Source organism: Neoarius graeffei, chromosome 28 (assembly GCF_027579695.1).
Source record: "Neoarius graeffei isolate fNeoGra1 chromosome 28, fNeoGra1.pri, whole genome shotgun sequence".
NCBI classification, from domain to species: Eukaryota; Metazoa; Chordata; class Actinopteri; order Siluriformes; family Ariidae; genus Neoarius; species Neoarius graeffei.
In genome coordinates this window covers 18,630,946-18,647,262 of record NC_083596.1, presented here as the reverse complement: position 1 = coordinate 18,647,262, position 16,317 = coordinate 18,630,946, and the positions used below count along the sequence as shown (strand labels likewise).

The following is a 16,317-nucleotide window of genomic DNA, read 5'->3' as shown; positions in this document are numbered from 1 at the left end:
GCAGCGTTATTTAACACGATGAGTTGATGGCAGAATGGAAGGAGGCAGTTCTTCTGGGGAACGCACGCACCCATGGCCATACCTAGAACCCATGTTTCAGTTTCCTGAAAGGATTAACAATACGTTTCATTTTAAATGTTTGCTTTGTTTGACGAAAATGAACCACATCACGGCCTACAAAAACTCGCCGTCCGACCTGCGGAAGCATATTGAGGTATATAAACGTTTTATTCCAAGAGAAAGCTTGCAATAAAGTTGTCTGTGCTTTTAGAGCTAGTGAGAACTTTGCAATAGCTATGCAGTCTGGTTAGTCAAATGACTTTCTATGGATTTGCCCGCCAAGTTGCCATCGCCTTGTCCACGGCTAACATTAACACATAGCTAGTTAACTTGGACACTGTTAGTTAGCATGTAAAAACGGAGTTACGCTAACATGAATAATGTTAACTTATCTGAAGTCCTTTCAGAAATATGTTTTAGCATAATCTTGCCAAATAAACAGAATGTAGAAATCTTTCTTTTCTAGTAGCGTTAGCTACCCAATATGATTTCGAGTTTGAAAAGAGTTTGCTAGCATGTCAGGTTGAGTTTCACTGACTAGCTAGCTTAACGTTAAACCACCATGATGGCACAGCATGCGTCCATTTTGTGAATTCATATTTCTGTCTTTGGTAACGGCATTAGGTTTTGTAAGCATTGTGGCAATAATACAACAATGCGTTGAAAGAAAATGTACTTTTAATACTTAAGTATTTTTAAAAGCAAGTACTTCAGTACTTTAACTTAAGTAAAAATTTGACTGGACAACTTTCACTTGTAATTGGAGTAACATTTGACCAGTGGGATCTGTACTTTGACTTAAGTAATGAAGTTGGGTACTTTGCCCACCTCTGGTCATTTTGCCGGTTTGTTTACATTCTAAGCAGAAATTATTTTGCCAGGCGTTTTGTATAAAGTTTTTATTTATCGAATTTGCAAAAAATAAAAATGCTCTGATTCTCAAAATCCAGTGAATGTGGATAGAATAAAACAGTTATTCCACTAAATCTCATCAGACATGGCTTACAGCCGACACAGCGCTATGCACCTCATCGGCTATCAGCTCATGTACGACTCGATTTCGTGGAATAACTGTTAAATATACGGCCCATCCTATAATTGTGGGTACATTTCAAGTGTTGACCCTGTTGGCCACCGTTAACTCCGTTATCGTTAAACTGGGCAGCCCATTAACAGAAGTGGTGATAACAGAGTTGACATTTTCCACCATTCTGTGTCTTAACTCCACATGCTAACCTCAAACGAGCTACCACCGCATGGCACGTATAAAAACAGAATGTTATGGATTTTAATCATATTATTGTTTTTAAAAAATAAGTGAGAGATTCACTCCAGTATCACAATAACAGATTTGACGAATAATGAATCTACGGCTGGTGTATCCTCAACACTTTGTTCAAATTAATGAGAGAACAAACATAACATACCTCACTGCCTTTCTGAAGTTTCCCGCCAGAGGAAGTGACATCTCTCGGTGCAGGTGTCATGTGTATTATTATTAAAAGTCTTTGTGGATTTTATGTGGTTTTATAACAGAGTTGACAAAACCATTTGGACAGATAAAAAAAATATAATTTTTTATTACTGAAATTTCACATAATACAGAAAATAGACTTTCTATGCATTTGATTTGATAACAGTTAATAGAATAAGCCCCCAAAAGACAGATTGTTAGACTGAATCACTTCATGTTTATTCGAGTTGAATGGATGAATCAGTAATCGAAGACAGCCGATAATGTGGGGGAGGGGCGGGAGTCATTTAGTTAACGTTTTATGGATAAATTGGGTCTAAAATGTACATCAAGCATTGCTATTGGTGAAAGTTTGTCATCATTTGCATTATCGTTCAAAACTGATTCAGTAAAGATTTCTTTTGTGGAAAATAACAAAAGGTTTATCGCGCGAAATGTACCCCAAATTCTAGAAAGACCCACAGGTAAAATAGCACCACATATACATATCACTTTTACACTAATACTATTATTGTGACAGCTGTTACATTATACACACACTGTATCATTTAAACTTGTAGTCACTATAATTCGTAAGTAAGTACCTTATGGATTTGTGTCACCTCAAGTTGGTAATCATCTTCAGAGAGTTCGTTCTGAAACAGCAGACATGAAATGCACATTATTGTGATGGTTTTGAGGTCGTATATCAATTATAAACACCTTTCAACTTTCCACAGAATCAGTGATGGCCATGATTCCCTGTTCTCGCAAAAGAACTGAAAATATATTTTCTCCAAATTTGCTTTTAATATTTTAATTGTTAATGGAAGTTTGTATTTGTGTTTATGTTATGTATAGATGAGTGACAAATGAAAGGACAGCACAAGTGATTCAATATTACTGCCTGCTAAAGGGTTTGCTCTCTCTGACATTGATTGGAGAGGAAAAACGAGCGTTATAATGAATATTTTAGTATTATGGATTCGCTGAAATGAGTATAAACAAATAAACACCTTCATTTGGCTGTACTAAACTGAAACGTGTTTAGGTAAGTTAAGTATGAAATAACACTGTTTGGATTATAAAATTGGTTTTTTTTTATTAAAAACTACACACACATTTGTTATTCAAAACCTGCAAGTAAACTTTTCAATCATGATACTTTTTTGGACTATTTGATATAATGGCGGGCGGCACGGTGGTGTAGTGGTTAGCGCTGTCGCCTCACAGCAAGAAGGTCCTGGGTTCGAGCCCTGTGGCCGGCGAGGGCCTTTCTGTGTGGAGTTTGCATGTTCTCCCCGTGTCTGCGTGGGTTTCCTCCGGGTGCTCCGGTTTCCCCCACAGTCCAAAGACATGCAGGTTAGGTTAACTGGTGACTCTAAATTGAGCGTAGGTGTGAATGTGAGTGTGAATGGTTGTCTGTGTCTATGTGTCAGCCCTGTGATGACCTGGCGACTTGTCCAGGGTGTACCCCGCCTTTCGTCTGTAGTCAGCTGGGATAGGCTCCAGCTTGCCTGCGACCCTGTAGAAGGATAAAGCGGCTAGAGATAATGAGATGAGATGAGATGATATAATGGCATATATATATATTATTTACCAGCTGGGAGGTCTGTATCATGAAATACCATGACTGAGGTCTTGAAAGTACTGACCGAGGCTCTCTGGGCCAAGGTCAATATTTAAGGCCGAGGTCACGGTATTTCACCAAGCGGACCGACCTTAAGCTGGTAAATAATATATTTATTTTTTTCTTTACCAAATTCTAACAGAAAACGAGAGCGCCCGAAAGGGAAAACCGAGCCGAGCCGCCATTTTGAATCCTCATTCACGGCTGTAATGGAAATGGCTTCCTCCTCGGTATACAAGTGCACTTCCATGGCAGGAAAAAAACTACATTTTGCCGCCTATGTAGTCCCCTATTTATACAAAATTGAGTAATTTAGGATTCAGACATGTTTTTGCTCAGCATTAGCAACAGTTAGAGGTTTTTAGCTTTCTCCTGAAATGTTTTCTTTTATTTCTTCTTCCTCAGGGTAGTAAAACTCGCTTTCACTGTGAACACTGTCGTTATGGCTATCCATGCTGTAAAATTAATGCTATTCTCCTGAGAAATGCTGGCAAAAATTTATAAGATTTTTGATAAAAATCTTATAAATAAATCTTATTTTTAAAAAAAGATAAATGTTGACAAAAATTGCTACTACGTTTGTTGTTGTGAACAAGCGAGTCGCCAGAGATCCGTATCTGGGGTCCGTAACTGGAGTCCGTATCGTAAAATACGGACCCGCTCACCAGCCAATCAGAGCGCAGGATTTGATGGAAACCGGACCGCAAAAAAAATTTTGATATTTAACAGTTATTCCACGAAATTTAGTCATACATGAGCTGACAGCCGATGAGTTACGTAGCGCTGAGTTGGCTATAATCCATGTACGACGAGATTGAGTGGAATAACTGTTTTATTCTCTCCACATTCACTGGATTTTGCGAAACAGAGCATTTTTATTTTTATTTTTTGCAAATTCGATAAATAATAACTTTATAGAAAATGTCAGACAAAATCATTTCCGCTTAGAATGCAAACAAATTGGCGAAATGACAATAGCAATTTGTGGAAAATGCAATAATAATAATTCTTGAAAAATAAAAAAGATACGTTCTTACCATCAAATACTTTTATTCCACATTTTGTTGCTTTTTTTTGGTATTATTTGGGGTTTTGTTTTTGAGTAAAGTTTTTATTTCGTCCTCGGTTGGTTCAGCAACATGCTCCGCCATTTTGTTTTTCTCTACTCACGGTATATGAGCTGATAGCCTAGTAGCAGAGCAGCCAATCAGAGCGCGCGATTGCTCATATCCAGTGAATGTGGATAGAATAAAATTTGATATCTTATGTAACTTCAACAACGAGCTAAATATTTATTTGGGTGTTCTGTATTAAACATCAAGTACAAGAATAAATGACCTTCTTTAGATTATGATTTGAAATCAGCAAAAATCAGTCGTAAAGTAGGTTTATTGTAGGTGAGCTACATATTACTGTCTATAACCTGTAGATAAATAAATGTTTAATAACTGAACTATAACTTTGTTGAATTCCCTTTAACTTAGTTAACTACATTATAGTTTCCCCTTTACATTGCGTTTTCCATGGTAATAAGTGTCATGTGCTTGTGTTTGTTTTGCTTTTGTTCTAGTCCTCTCTCCTCCCCGTCCTTTCATCGATTTGTTTCCCACTTCTATTCACCTTTTCTGTGTTAATTCTTGATTCGTTTGCCTTTTTTTTTAATAAATCCTGTGCCTCACTGTTCATTGTAAAATATTTTCATGCATTAATCTTTATAAGTTCAAGTTCTATCAGTCAAAAGTATTTTTTAATGATGTATTTTCCAGGTTTAGACCTTTCCCGTTTCCATCAGTTTAGACGCTTGGTGATCTTTGTTTGCCTGCTTGTGTTTTGACCCCCACTATGTACTTGGATTTGCTTAATAAAGGGTATCATCTCAATTAATAAAGCACAATAAGCTCAATAAAGCACGCATGTGCATCCTGTTTCTATTATGTTACATTCTCAACTTTGGACATGAATCATCATCATGCTTCTCACAAGAGTTTGATCTTTGTAGATCTTTATGGCTCATATTAAGATTGATCTACAACGTACAGAGAGTTCCAGTTCTCACCCAGAGAGTCCACCTTTTGAAAAAGAGGGATCATGTGACAATTAACATGTGTTTCGCTGTACCACTACAACCCCACGTTGTTTCAGAATGCAACATGCATTTCTGAGCTCCTAATTTATTAAACAATTACTAAACCTAACCACCACATCTCATCTCATCTCATCTCATTATCTCTAGCTGCTTTATCCTGTTCTACAAGGTTGCAGGCAAGCTGGATCCTATCCCAGCTGACTACGGGCGAAAGGCGGGGTACACCCTGGACAAGTCGCCAGGTCATCACAGGGCTGACACATAGACACAGACAACCATTCACACTCACATTCACACCTACGGTCAATTTAGAGTCACCAGTTAACCTAACCTGCATGTCTTTGGACTGTGGGGGAAACCGGAGCACCCGGAGGAAACCCACGCAGACACGGGGAGAACATGCAAACTCCACACAGAAAGGCCCTCGCCGGCCACGGGGCTCGAACCCGGACCTTCTTGCTGTGAGGCGACAGCGCTAACCACTACACCACCGTGCCGCCCTAACCACCACATAATACTGGTAATTAGGACTTGTCGTCATCACTGACGGAACCGATCCGGGCCTAAGGCAAACCATGTTTGGTTGACTTGGCCAGAGTTGTAGCAGTAGGGTGGCCAGTTCCTTTCTGCACACTCACACCTATGGGCAATTTAGAGTATCCAGTTAACTTAACTGCATATCTTTAGAGGAAGCTGACACAAACATGGGGAGAACATGCAAACTCCAAACAGAAAGGCCCCTGTCAGCCACTGGGCTTGAACCCAGAGCCTTCTTGCTGTGAGGCGACAGAGCTAACCGTCCAATCTGGACTTGAGATAAGTATTATTAATAATGTATTGTTATACAACATGGTGGTATGGCTTGACATGCTATCCACGTAAAGTGAAAAAGTTAATGCTGGCTAAAACAGAAAGGTGTCAGCATTAACTTTCTCAGCAGTTTGTGCTCCAGGAGCTCTTCTGTAGGATTGAACCATATGGTCAAGCCTTCGTGCCCCATGCGAATCAGTGAGCCATCGACACCCCTGATCCTGTCGCCGGTTCACCAGTTGTCCTTCTTTGGACCCCTTTTGGTAGGTACTAACCCCTGCATACCAGGAACACCCCACAAGATGTGCCATTTTGGAGATGCTCAGACCCAATCATCTCGCCATCACAATTTGGCCCTTGTCAAAGTCGCTCAGATCCTTACACTTGCTCATTTTTCCTGCTTCCAACACCTCGACTTCAAGAACTGACTGTTCTCTTTCTTGCTGCCTAATATATCCCACCCCTTGACGGGTGCCATTGTAATGAGATAATCAATGTTATTCACTTCACCTGTCAGTGTTTTTAATTTTAGGGCTGATCAGTGTATAGGAGTATTGTTGCTGACCATGTGCATCTCATTTTAGCCACCAATTTACCTTTATCTTTTCTTATAAAGACAAATTTCCAGCATGACAATACACTACATGACATAGTCATCTCAAACCAGTTCTATGAACATGATAACGCGTTCGTTGTACTTCAGTGACCTCCCCAGTCACCAGCTCTGAATCCAGTAGCGCACCAGTGGGATGTGCGAGATTTGCAGAATGAACAAATCTGCACCACGTATGTGATGCAATCATGTCAACACGGACCTGAGTCTCAAAGGAAGGTATCCAACACCTTGTGGAATCCATCCCACAAAGAATTGCATCTGTTCTGAGAGCAAATCATGATTCATTATCAAAATAAATCATAAACTGTTTAGTCTTAATTAGTTCTGTGTAGTTTCATGTAGCACCATGGTTGTGGAGGAACACTGTTACGTTTCACTGTGTACTTTTCCAGCAGTATATGGTTGAGATGACAATAAAGCCATTTGACTTGCTCATGGTATTTGTTCATACAACGATTGCGAAGCGATTTATAGCCACATAGACCTAAAACACAAGTTTGCTCGTAGAATGGGATTATTTGGATTGATGCATAATTCGAAAAGCTATGCTATGCTAAGTAACGTAAACTTTACTTGTTAGCTTAGCTACAAACCTATAGTCCCTCTTCGGTCACTGTAGCTTTGTAAAAACAATTTAAACTCGAAATCTGAAATTGCCACTGACAATTTCAAGTCTTCATCTATTTCAAACGTAAACGGACAATGTTAATGTTAACAGCCTCACGCCGAGTGACAATCGCCTCGCACCAAGCGCCATTCGCCTCGCGACATTCACCTAGCGCCTAAAGCTGTCTAAAGATTTGAATCGCCTCGCGTCAAGCGACATTCACCTAGTGGATCACTCCACAGAGAGTTACCCCTACACACCCACAAAGTTCTGTAATGTTACTCTTCTTACAATACATTTACACGACATCCAATCTACACTTTCACTGCACTATTTACCAGTTACACTTTTTAAAAGCCCGACGACAACTTCTCTTCTTACATACTGACAACCAAATATGACACAGTTCTCTTTTCAAAGAGAACTTTCTTGTTCTGTATCATTTTATCGAAACTCCATCTGTTTGCCATTTATTTCCATTACAGTATGCACTGAAGATCGTGTTTACTCCCGAAAGTATCTGTACGTGTAAACAGCTGACGAAATTAGTGCAATAAAAAATGAAAATGACCTACCTGACCTTGGAAAGTAGATCAAAGGTCAAATCTGACAGTTGCTTCAGGTAGAATGGGTGTATATTTGGGGTGGTTTACTATACCATGTTATTAGCCAAAAACATTATTTCATGGTGAAAATGACATTTTTGTCTCTTTTGATAGTTTTTCAGACTTCTGACTTTCACTTTGGCCTGAAAATATTAGAGAAGCACGCGATTTGACAGTACAAACAAAAAGAACATCTCATCTCATTATCTCTAGCCGCTTTATCCTGTTCTACAGGGTCGCAGGCAAGCTGGTGCCTATCCCAGCTGACTACGGGTGAAAGGCGGGGTACACCCTGGACAAGTCGCCAGGTCATCACAGGGCTGACACATAGACACAGACAACCATTCACATTCACACCTACGGTCAATTTAGAGTCACCAGTTAATCTAACCTGCATGTCTTTGGACTGTGGGGGAAACCGGAGCACCCGGAGGAAACCCACGCGGACACAGGGAGAACATGCAAACTCCACACAGAAAGGCCCTCACCAGCCACGGGGCTCGAACCCGGACCTTCTTGCTGTGAGGCGACAGCGCTAACCACTACACCACCGTGCCGCCCAGAAAGAACATATGTAAATTATATATAGTGAATAAGACATTTCATTTATGTCGAGGTAATAGTTTAGGCTAAAAGTAGAGAAAACACCAATGCAAAGTTTTACACGATAACCATCATATTTGAGAATTTTTGCAATTTTTATATATAGCTTTTGATAAAAATATCAATTTGTCAATAATCTACAAAAGAATATGCACTAAGGAAAAAATACAAGATCATTGTATGTAAATAAACTCTTTTTTAAAATGATTTTTTGTAAATAGTACAGTCAGAAACAGAAAATGACCTTTTTGACCTCTAAATGTAGGTCAAAGGTCAAATTTGACACTTGATTCTGGTAGAATGGGTAGATGTTTGGGGTAGTTTACTATAGCATATTATAAGCCAAAATCAATATTTCATGGTGAAATGGCTATATTGACTATTTTTGCGAACACGCAGCATACAGTAAATTCAATTTTTCGAAAACTGATTCTTTGGAAAGACTTCTTTACCCAAGAAGAACCTGCAGTGGTCCAGAGGAAGTGACAACTTTCGGCACCATTGGTGTTTTTGAACATGTCGTGGTTTTGGCTATTTAGTAAACAAACTGTTTCGATCGCGGTCCAGAACGTGTCACTTTCCGCTTAACTGGCATCGAAGCTTTTTGCGCAGGAAATGAGCACAACATTTGTTTATATATAATCTAGGGGGAAATCCTTCTTTCTTTAGTAGATACTGTAATAAATGAAATGACATTTTCAACAAAATAGGTATCCTGTGGGTACTGCTTATAAATAAAATTGTTTTCTGATACCATGTCCATACAGTAAATATAGCATACAGTGGTGCTTGAAAGTTTGTGAACCCTTGAGAATTTTCTATATTTCTGCATAAATATGACCTAAAACATCATCAGATTTTCACACAAGTCCTAAAAGTAGATAAAGAGAACCCAGTTAAACAAATGAGACACAAATATTATACTTGGTCATTTATTTATTGAGGAAAATGATCCAATATTACATATCTGTGAGTGGCAAAAGTATGTGAACCTCTAGGATTAGCAGTTAATTTGAAGGTGAAATTAGAGTCAGGTGTTTTCAATCAATGGGATGACAATCAGGTGTGAGTGGGCAACCAGTTTTATTTAAAGAACAGGGATCTATCAAAGTCTGATCTTCACAACACATGTTTGTGGAAGTGTATCATGGCACGAACAAAGGAGATTTCTGAGGACCTCAGAAAAAGCGTTGTTGATGCTCATCAGGCTGGAAAAGGTTACAAAACCATCTCTAAAGAGTTTGGACTCCACCAATCCACAGTCAGACAGGTTGTGTACAAATGGAGGAAATTCAAGACAATTGTTACCCTCCCCAGGAGCGGTCGACCAACAAAGATCACTCCAAGAGCAAGGTGTGTAATAGTCGGCGAGATCACAAAGGACCCCAGGGTAACTTCTAAGCAACTGAAGGCATCTCTCACATTGGCTAATGTTCATGTTCATGAGCCCACCATCAGGAGAACACTGAACAACAATGGTGTGCATGGCAGGGTTGCAAGGAGAAAGCCACTGCTCTCTAAAAAGAACATTGCTGCTCATCTGCAGTTTGCTAAAGATCACATGGACAAGCCAGAAGGCTATTGGAAAAATGTTTTGTGGACGGATGAGACCAAAATAGAACTTTTTGGTTTAAATGAGAAGTGTTATGCTTGCAGAAAGGAAAACACTGCATTCCAGCATAAGAACCTTATCCCATCTGTGAAACATGATGGTGGTAGTATCATGGTTTGGGCCTGTTTTGCTACATCTGTGCCAGGACAGCTTGCCATCATTGATGGAACGATGGATTCTGAATTATACCAGCAAATTCTAAAGGAAAATATCAGGACATCTGTCCATGAACTGAATCTCAAGAGAAGGTGGGTCATGCAGCAAGACAACGACCCTAAGCACACAAGTCGTTCTACCAAAGAATGGTTAAAGAAGAATAAAGTTAATGTTTTGGAATGGCCAAGTCAAAGTCCTGACCTTAATCCAATCGAAATGTTGTGGAAGGACCTGAAGCAACCAGTTCATGTGAGGAAACCCACCAACATCCCAGAGTTGAAGCTGTTCTGTACGGAGGAACGGGCTAAAATTCCTCCAAGCTGGTGTGCAGGACTGATCAACAGTTACTGCAAACGTTTAGTTGCAGTTATTGCTGCACAAGGGGGTCACACCAGATACTCAAAGCAAAAGCTCACATACTTTTGCCACTCACAGATATGTAATACTGGATCATTTTCCTCAATAAATAAATGACCAAGTATAATATTTTTGTCTCATTTGTTTAACTGGGTTCTCTTTATCTACTTTTAGGACTTGTGTGAAAATCTGATGATGTTTTAGGTCATATTTATGCAGAAATATAGAAAATTCTAAAGGGTTCGCAAACTTTCAAGCACCACTGTAAGTGTAATCCAGACAGTCGCCTAAAATGAGTTCAACACTGACCAAAGGTAGAAGATAGAGATCATGGTGAAAAAAGCTGGAGTACTCCTTTAAAAAAAAAAACCTGCCATATTGGTCCCTGCCTATTGCTCTATGCAGCAGAGACTGGGGCATTGTGATATGACTCCACCCCTCTCCTACACAGGCTTCACAATTGTGTTTGTGTCAGCAGAACTGTGATGTTCTCTTCTTCTTGTTTCTCAGGGGGCCAGGCACCGTGAGCACCCAAAACAATACAGCACACTCAATAATACAGCAAGTTCATATTCGTAAACACATGGTCACTATGGGACCAAATCTAAACACACCTCTCTCTCTCCCTCTCTCTGGGAATTCATCACCCCCCTAATTGCCTTTAAAGACAATATTTGAATCTAGTGTGTCTTTAATAATGTCTATTATATTAATAGCAGGACTGGTAATGAGTCCAGACACAGCACTTTTCTCACTCTTATACAGATATACCTTTTAATATCAGCTTCACTGTCGTCACTGAATCATAAGCCATGATTTTAAAGGGTTAAAGGCGTGAGCTGAAGTTCAGCTAAAGCGCTAAATTGGATTATCAACTATACTTTGAGAAGCTGCCTAAGTCTTCAAAGTATGTGGAGCTTTTGAGAGAAAGAAATCGCAGTAATTCTCTTCACAACACTTCCATTACACTTTTAAAACACCTTTGCCAAAACTGAGCTGTTTTTAACGACAATATATTGTGATATAATTCTAATTTCTGATAATACTTACTGCAATATGAACATTATTATCAGCATACACTCACTGGCCTCTTTATTAGGAACACCCATACATCCACCTGCTGTTTGATGCAGTTCTCTAATCAGCCGATCCCTTGACAGCAGCACGATGCATCAAATCACACAGATACAAATCAAGAACTTCAGTTAATGTTCACTTCAAACATCAGAATGGGAAAATTGTGATCTCAAAGTGCGACTTTCTTTCACTGTGGCATGGGTGTTGGTTTGAGCCAGATGGACTGGTTTAAGTATTTCAGAAACTGCTGATCTCCTGCGGTTTTCACACACAGCAGTCTCTAGAGTTTACACCGAATGGTGTGAAAACCAAAAAACATTCAGTGAGCAACGACAGTTCTGTGGGTGGAAACAAACGCCTTGTTGATAAAAGAGGTCAGAGAAAAATGGCCAGATTGGTTCAAGCTGCTAAAAGGGATAGAGCAACTCATAGCAACTCTTTACAACCGTGGTGAGCAGAAAAGCATCTCAGCATGCAACAGCAGACAGAGATTACATTGGGTTCCACTTCTGTAGCCAAGAACAGGAATCTTAGAATCAAGAACAAGTTCCTATTAAAGTGGCCGGTGAGTGTATAACTATCGTGTACTGAATATCAGTTTGTAGTTTGGTCATATAAACAGTCTATATTTATTTCTTTATATTCTGTATCAGTGTTCCTGAAATCAAGTCTGCTAAACTAAAAATGAACTTTAGACTATTTATCTGCTGGGGCGTCATTATTTGAAAAATAAGTTGCAGCACAATGTTTAATGCTTTCTTCTGGTGGAGAATGAAAAGCATGTGTGGTCACCTTTTAATTTGAAATGCTTTAAACTTTAAACAGCTAAAGCATTAACTGTTAAAAGTTACTGTTTTAATAGCATATTTTGCATAACGGAAAATCACAACTAGATAGAGACTGTGACTAAAGTCACAGTGATCTGCGCTAGCTGTTACAAACCGGGACGTCTGGTCACCGTACCATATAGATCCGAAACAGTAAGAGATAGAGACTGACGCTTAGTGAGGAAAAGCTGCACCCTGCTGCCCTGAACAAAATGAAAAAAAAATTCTGATTGAAAAAAATCATAAAACTTGACAGAGTTATAAGTGATTGAAACTTTAAAATCACAACTAGATGGCTCATTCTGGATCAGTGATCCAGATCAGCACCAAAAGTCATAGCAATGTAATTCAGCCCAGAGGTATTCTTCATGTGAAATTTGGTGATGATTGGTTAAAAACTGAGGGAGAAATAGTGTCCTAAAACATTCGAAGAAGAAAGAAAGAAAGAAAGAAAGAAAGAAAGAAAGAAAGAAAGAAAGAAAGAAAGAAAGAAAGAAAGAAAGAAAGAAAGAAAGATCCTGAGTGAGAGTAATAGTTTGCGCCAGCGCTGCTAGCACAAATTAATAAGGTAATAGATTTAAGCCGAGAGCACAGCCGGGTTTAGGATGAGCCCTGCACAGAAAACACCCTCTCACACAGCATGGTGTTTGTTGTTCATATTCATTATCAGTCACTTCTACCAATTTAGAGGATCTATGTAAAGGAGTATTCGTTATTCTTGTCAGTAATGTTGGCGCTTATCTTTAGTTGTTTGATTTGTTCCTAAATTGGAGAAAGTGTTTCATTTTCAAATTTGGGAATTTGATTACTACTTTGCTATTTGATTTTAAGATGATCTTGAATATCTGAAAATAACGCCCCGTTCCTAATTTCCTGTAATGAAGTACTGTCATAGTTAGCACTGTTACCTGATAGAAAGAAGGTTCCGGGTTGAAACCTTCCAGCTGTGGCTGACTGGGGCCTATCTATGTGGAGTTCTCATCATGCCTGTGTGGGTTTCCTCTCACAGTCCAAAGATATACAGATTAGGTCAAGTAGCTACTCTAAATTGCTCATAGGTGTGAGTGTGAATGGTTGTTCGCCTCTGTGTTAGCCCTGCAATAGACTGGATTGAGCCCATGTTTACATTAGACCGTATCAGCGGATCATCAGATTAACGTTTTTAAAACGATTAGTGTGCACACAGCAACACCAATACACGATTTGCGTGCACACAGCAACACCAATACACAGATACGCTCGGCTCCGCGGGCATCCTGCGCTCCAAATCACTTCCGCCCTGAACAGCGAGTGCCCTCTGGAGGGTGCGCACTCCGGCCCTGCGCAGCTCACAGAGCGCGCGAGTGTAGTGCACAAGCTGTGATTCAGGACTGAGCCGCTGTGTGTGTGATCTCAGTGCATATCACTTACCACTTGCAAGTGGCAAGCCTAAAGACAATCATAACTACACAATGGGCAGTATTTGCATCAGTATTTGCAGTATTTTCATACTTTTATACTCTTTAATGAAAGGTGATACAAGGCGGAAGTCCGCGCCGTTTTTCAGCAGTCGCGTCACATGACCAACGCCAGCGAATCAGGAAGGTGGATGTCACAGTGACGTTGTCCAATGACGACGCCAGCTAGAGCTCAGCACAGCGTATCTACATATTCTCAATGTTTACACAGCACCGGAGCTGACACGATCTGGATTGAATACGTGGACCCTGGCGGATTCCCGTTTCCCGGTGTTTCCAGGCGGTTTAATGTAAACGGACAGTGCATCCGCGAAGAAAACGAGACAGATACGGTCTAATGTAAACTTGGCCTTAGTCACGTGACTTTTGCCTGCGAGAATGAAGTGGTGGTCAGGTAAACCAATTTGGCTGTCATTATGCAGAGAGCTAGTGAAACCGTCTCCGACTATTTTCACAGTTTAGAGGCCAATGCATGTCAAGATACCTTCACAAAATTGCTCTTTGTGATGGGATAGATCCTTACACGCTAACAAAGAATGAGTTGGAAAATTATCCATCTGTTGAGTTCCCCGACATCTCAAACTACCTGGTGCTGCAGACATCATTCTACACGGACAAACAGATGAAAACCTGGAAGAGGATGGATGCGTACCATTTTTTTTCCTTTTTATATATGTGGCTGGGTTAAAGATCTGGGGATCAGGACACTATAAGATAAATCCTGTATTGTTTTTGCCTGGGTAAGTCGGCATTTCTGGGCTTTTTGTACGCGTCTTTGCAATGTTTGCTAGGACGCTACAAGTTTTAGTATCAGGTGTAAACAAACCACAGCCGCTCGATTCCCAATCCTCCCTGCTCTTCTCTTCCAGCTAAATCATTCACAAAGATCCACAGAAACCCCTTTAAAGACCTGGGTATTGGTGAAACAGGACAGAAAAGTTATCACGGCTCACTGTAACTGCATGGTTGGGGAAGCAGTATCGCGCTGTTAACTCATGAGCTCTGCTTTTGTGTTTCTGTGGATCGTCTCGATTATCTTATCTCTCTAGTTCAGTGTAGGAGCCCAATCTACATCATCGTCCTGGTAAAGATTGCTAGAACATCCTGATAAATAAAGTGCATGTTAGTTTACAATATGGCGATCCCGATCAAACAGTAAACAAAAACACACAAGGACTTAAAGGAGAACTGAAGGCAAATATTTTATTATCAAAATTCTATTTATCTCAGTTTATTAAATATGGGAACACATTTTGATCGCTATTTTGTCACTGCTATAGCAAATTATGAGTGTTTGAAATATGCTATGTAATATATCAGTCCATATGTCAAAGCAATGGCCGTAAACGAGATTCGTTGAGACCTGTGCGAGACATCGTAGGACGGAAGTGAAACGTACAGCGGAAATCAAAGTGACCAACATCTGCCAACACTGACAGAGCATTTTTTAACATAGTTACTGGGAGACCAAATGGTCTCCCAGTGGCCAGATTTGGTCTCCTAGTCAATGCCAAACCAGCTTCACTGGGAGACCAAATTTTAAACCAAGTTATGTTAGATTGATGCTGAAAGGTAAAACTGAAATGGGATTATGGGAGACGCTTGAATTGCTGGTCCAAATTCATAAGACTGTTTTCTTTGGATTGGAATGTTTAAGAAATATTGAAGTTGGGTTGTCAAGACTGTTCCAATTTCCAAATTATAGACTAAATATACAGTTATTTGATACTATGTTTCACAATGAGCAATAAAATTGAAGATTTTCTTATTTCTTATTTTTCACTGTTTCTTAAAATACATAATATTATGAAAGTTGATAAAACAATAACTTAAACTCATAGTGTAATTTTAGTATTTTACCATACTTATGATGAAGTTATGGTACCGTAACTTGGCACTGCATTAACTATGTTGATATTATGCTGGCTGAAACAAGGATTCATAATGCAGCAATTTGCATCACAGAATATGCTGCAGCGGTGCAGCCGCATGGACTCTGGGGCCTGTGATTGTATTGCCCAGACCAGTTGGTCTCCTAGTGGAAAATCCTTAAAAAATGCTCTGAACACTGATGTAATCAAGCCGGAGGTTTTGTTTGTTTTGATAGAAAAAAGTAGGCAGTAATCGTCATTTAAACTCATTTTTGTGCAATATTTCGTTTGGAAAACAGTTTTCAAAATGGCGGCACTGACACCTGGCTGACACTTCACATTTCGAAGTCTCGCACAAGTCTCGTGAAAATCGTGCGGATAAGCGACACCTGCCGGGGACCAAACGAACTAAATTCAACATGGCTAAAAACCGAACAGGCCGATAAGTATAATATTTAATTGCAATTAGTTGCCAATACAAGTCACGATA

At 39.7% G+C, this 16,317-nt stretch overlaps 1 protein-coding gene across 4 annotated transcripts in view; it reads right to left on the bottom strand.

The window, feature by feature from the left end:
* Positions 1–16,317, bottom strand: part of pip5kl1 (phosphatidylinositol-4-phosphate 5-kinase-like 1) — a 48,312-nt gene that overhangs the window by 18,038 nt on the left and 13,957 nt on the right. For 2 of the 4 annotated variants that reach the window (XM_060912264.1, XM_060912263.1), the window contains exon 3: positions 2,119–2,169. In XM_060912264.1, the coding sequence (XP_060768247.1) occupies positions 2,119–2,169 (51 nt within the window). Of the gene's footprint in view, positions 1–1,487; positions 2,170–16,317 lie in introns of those variants that run through there. The other 2 variants (XM_060912266.1, XM_060912265.1) reach the window with 2 other exon arrangements.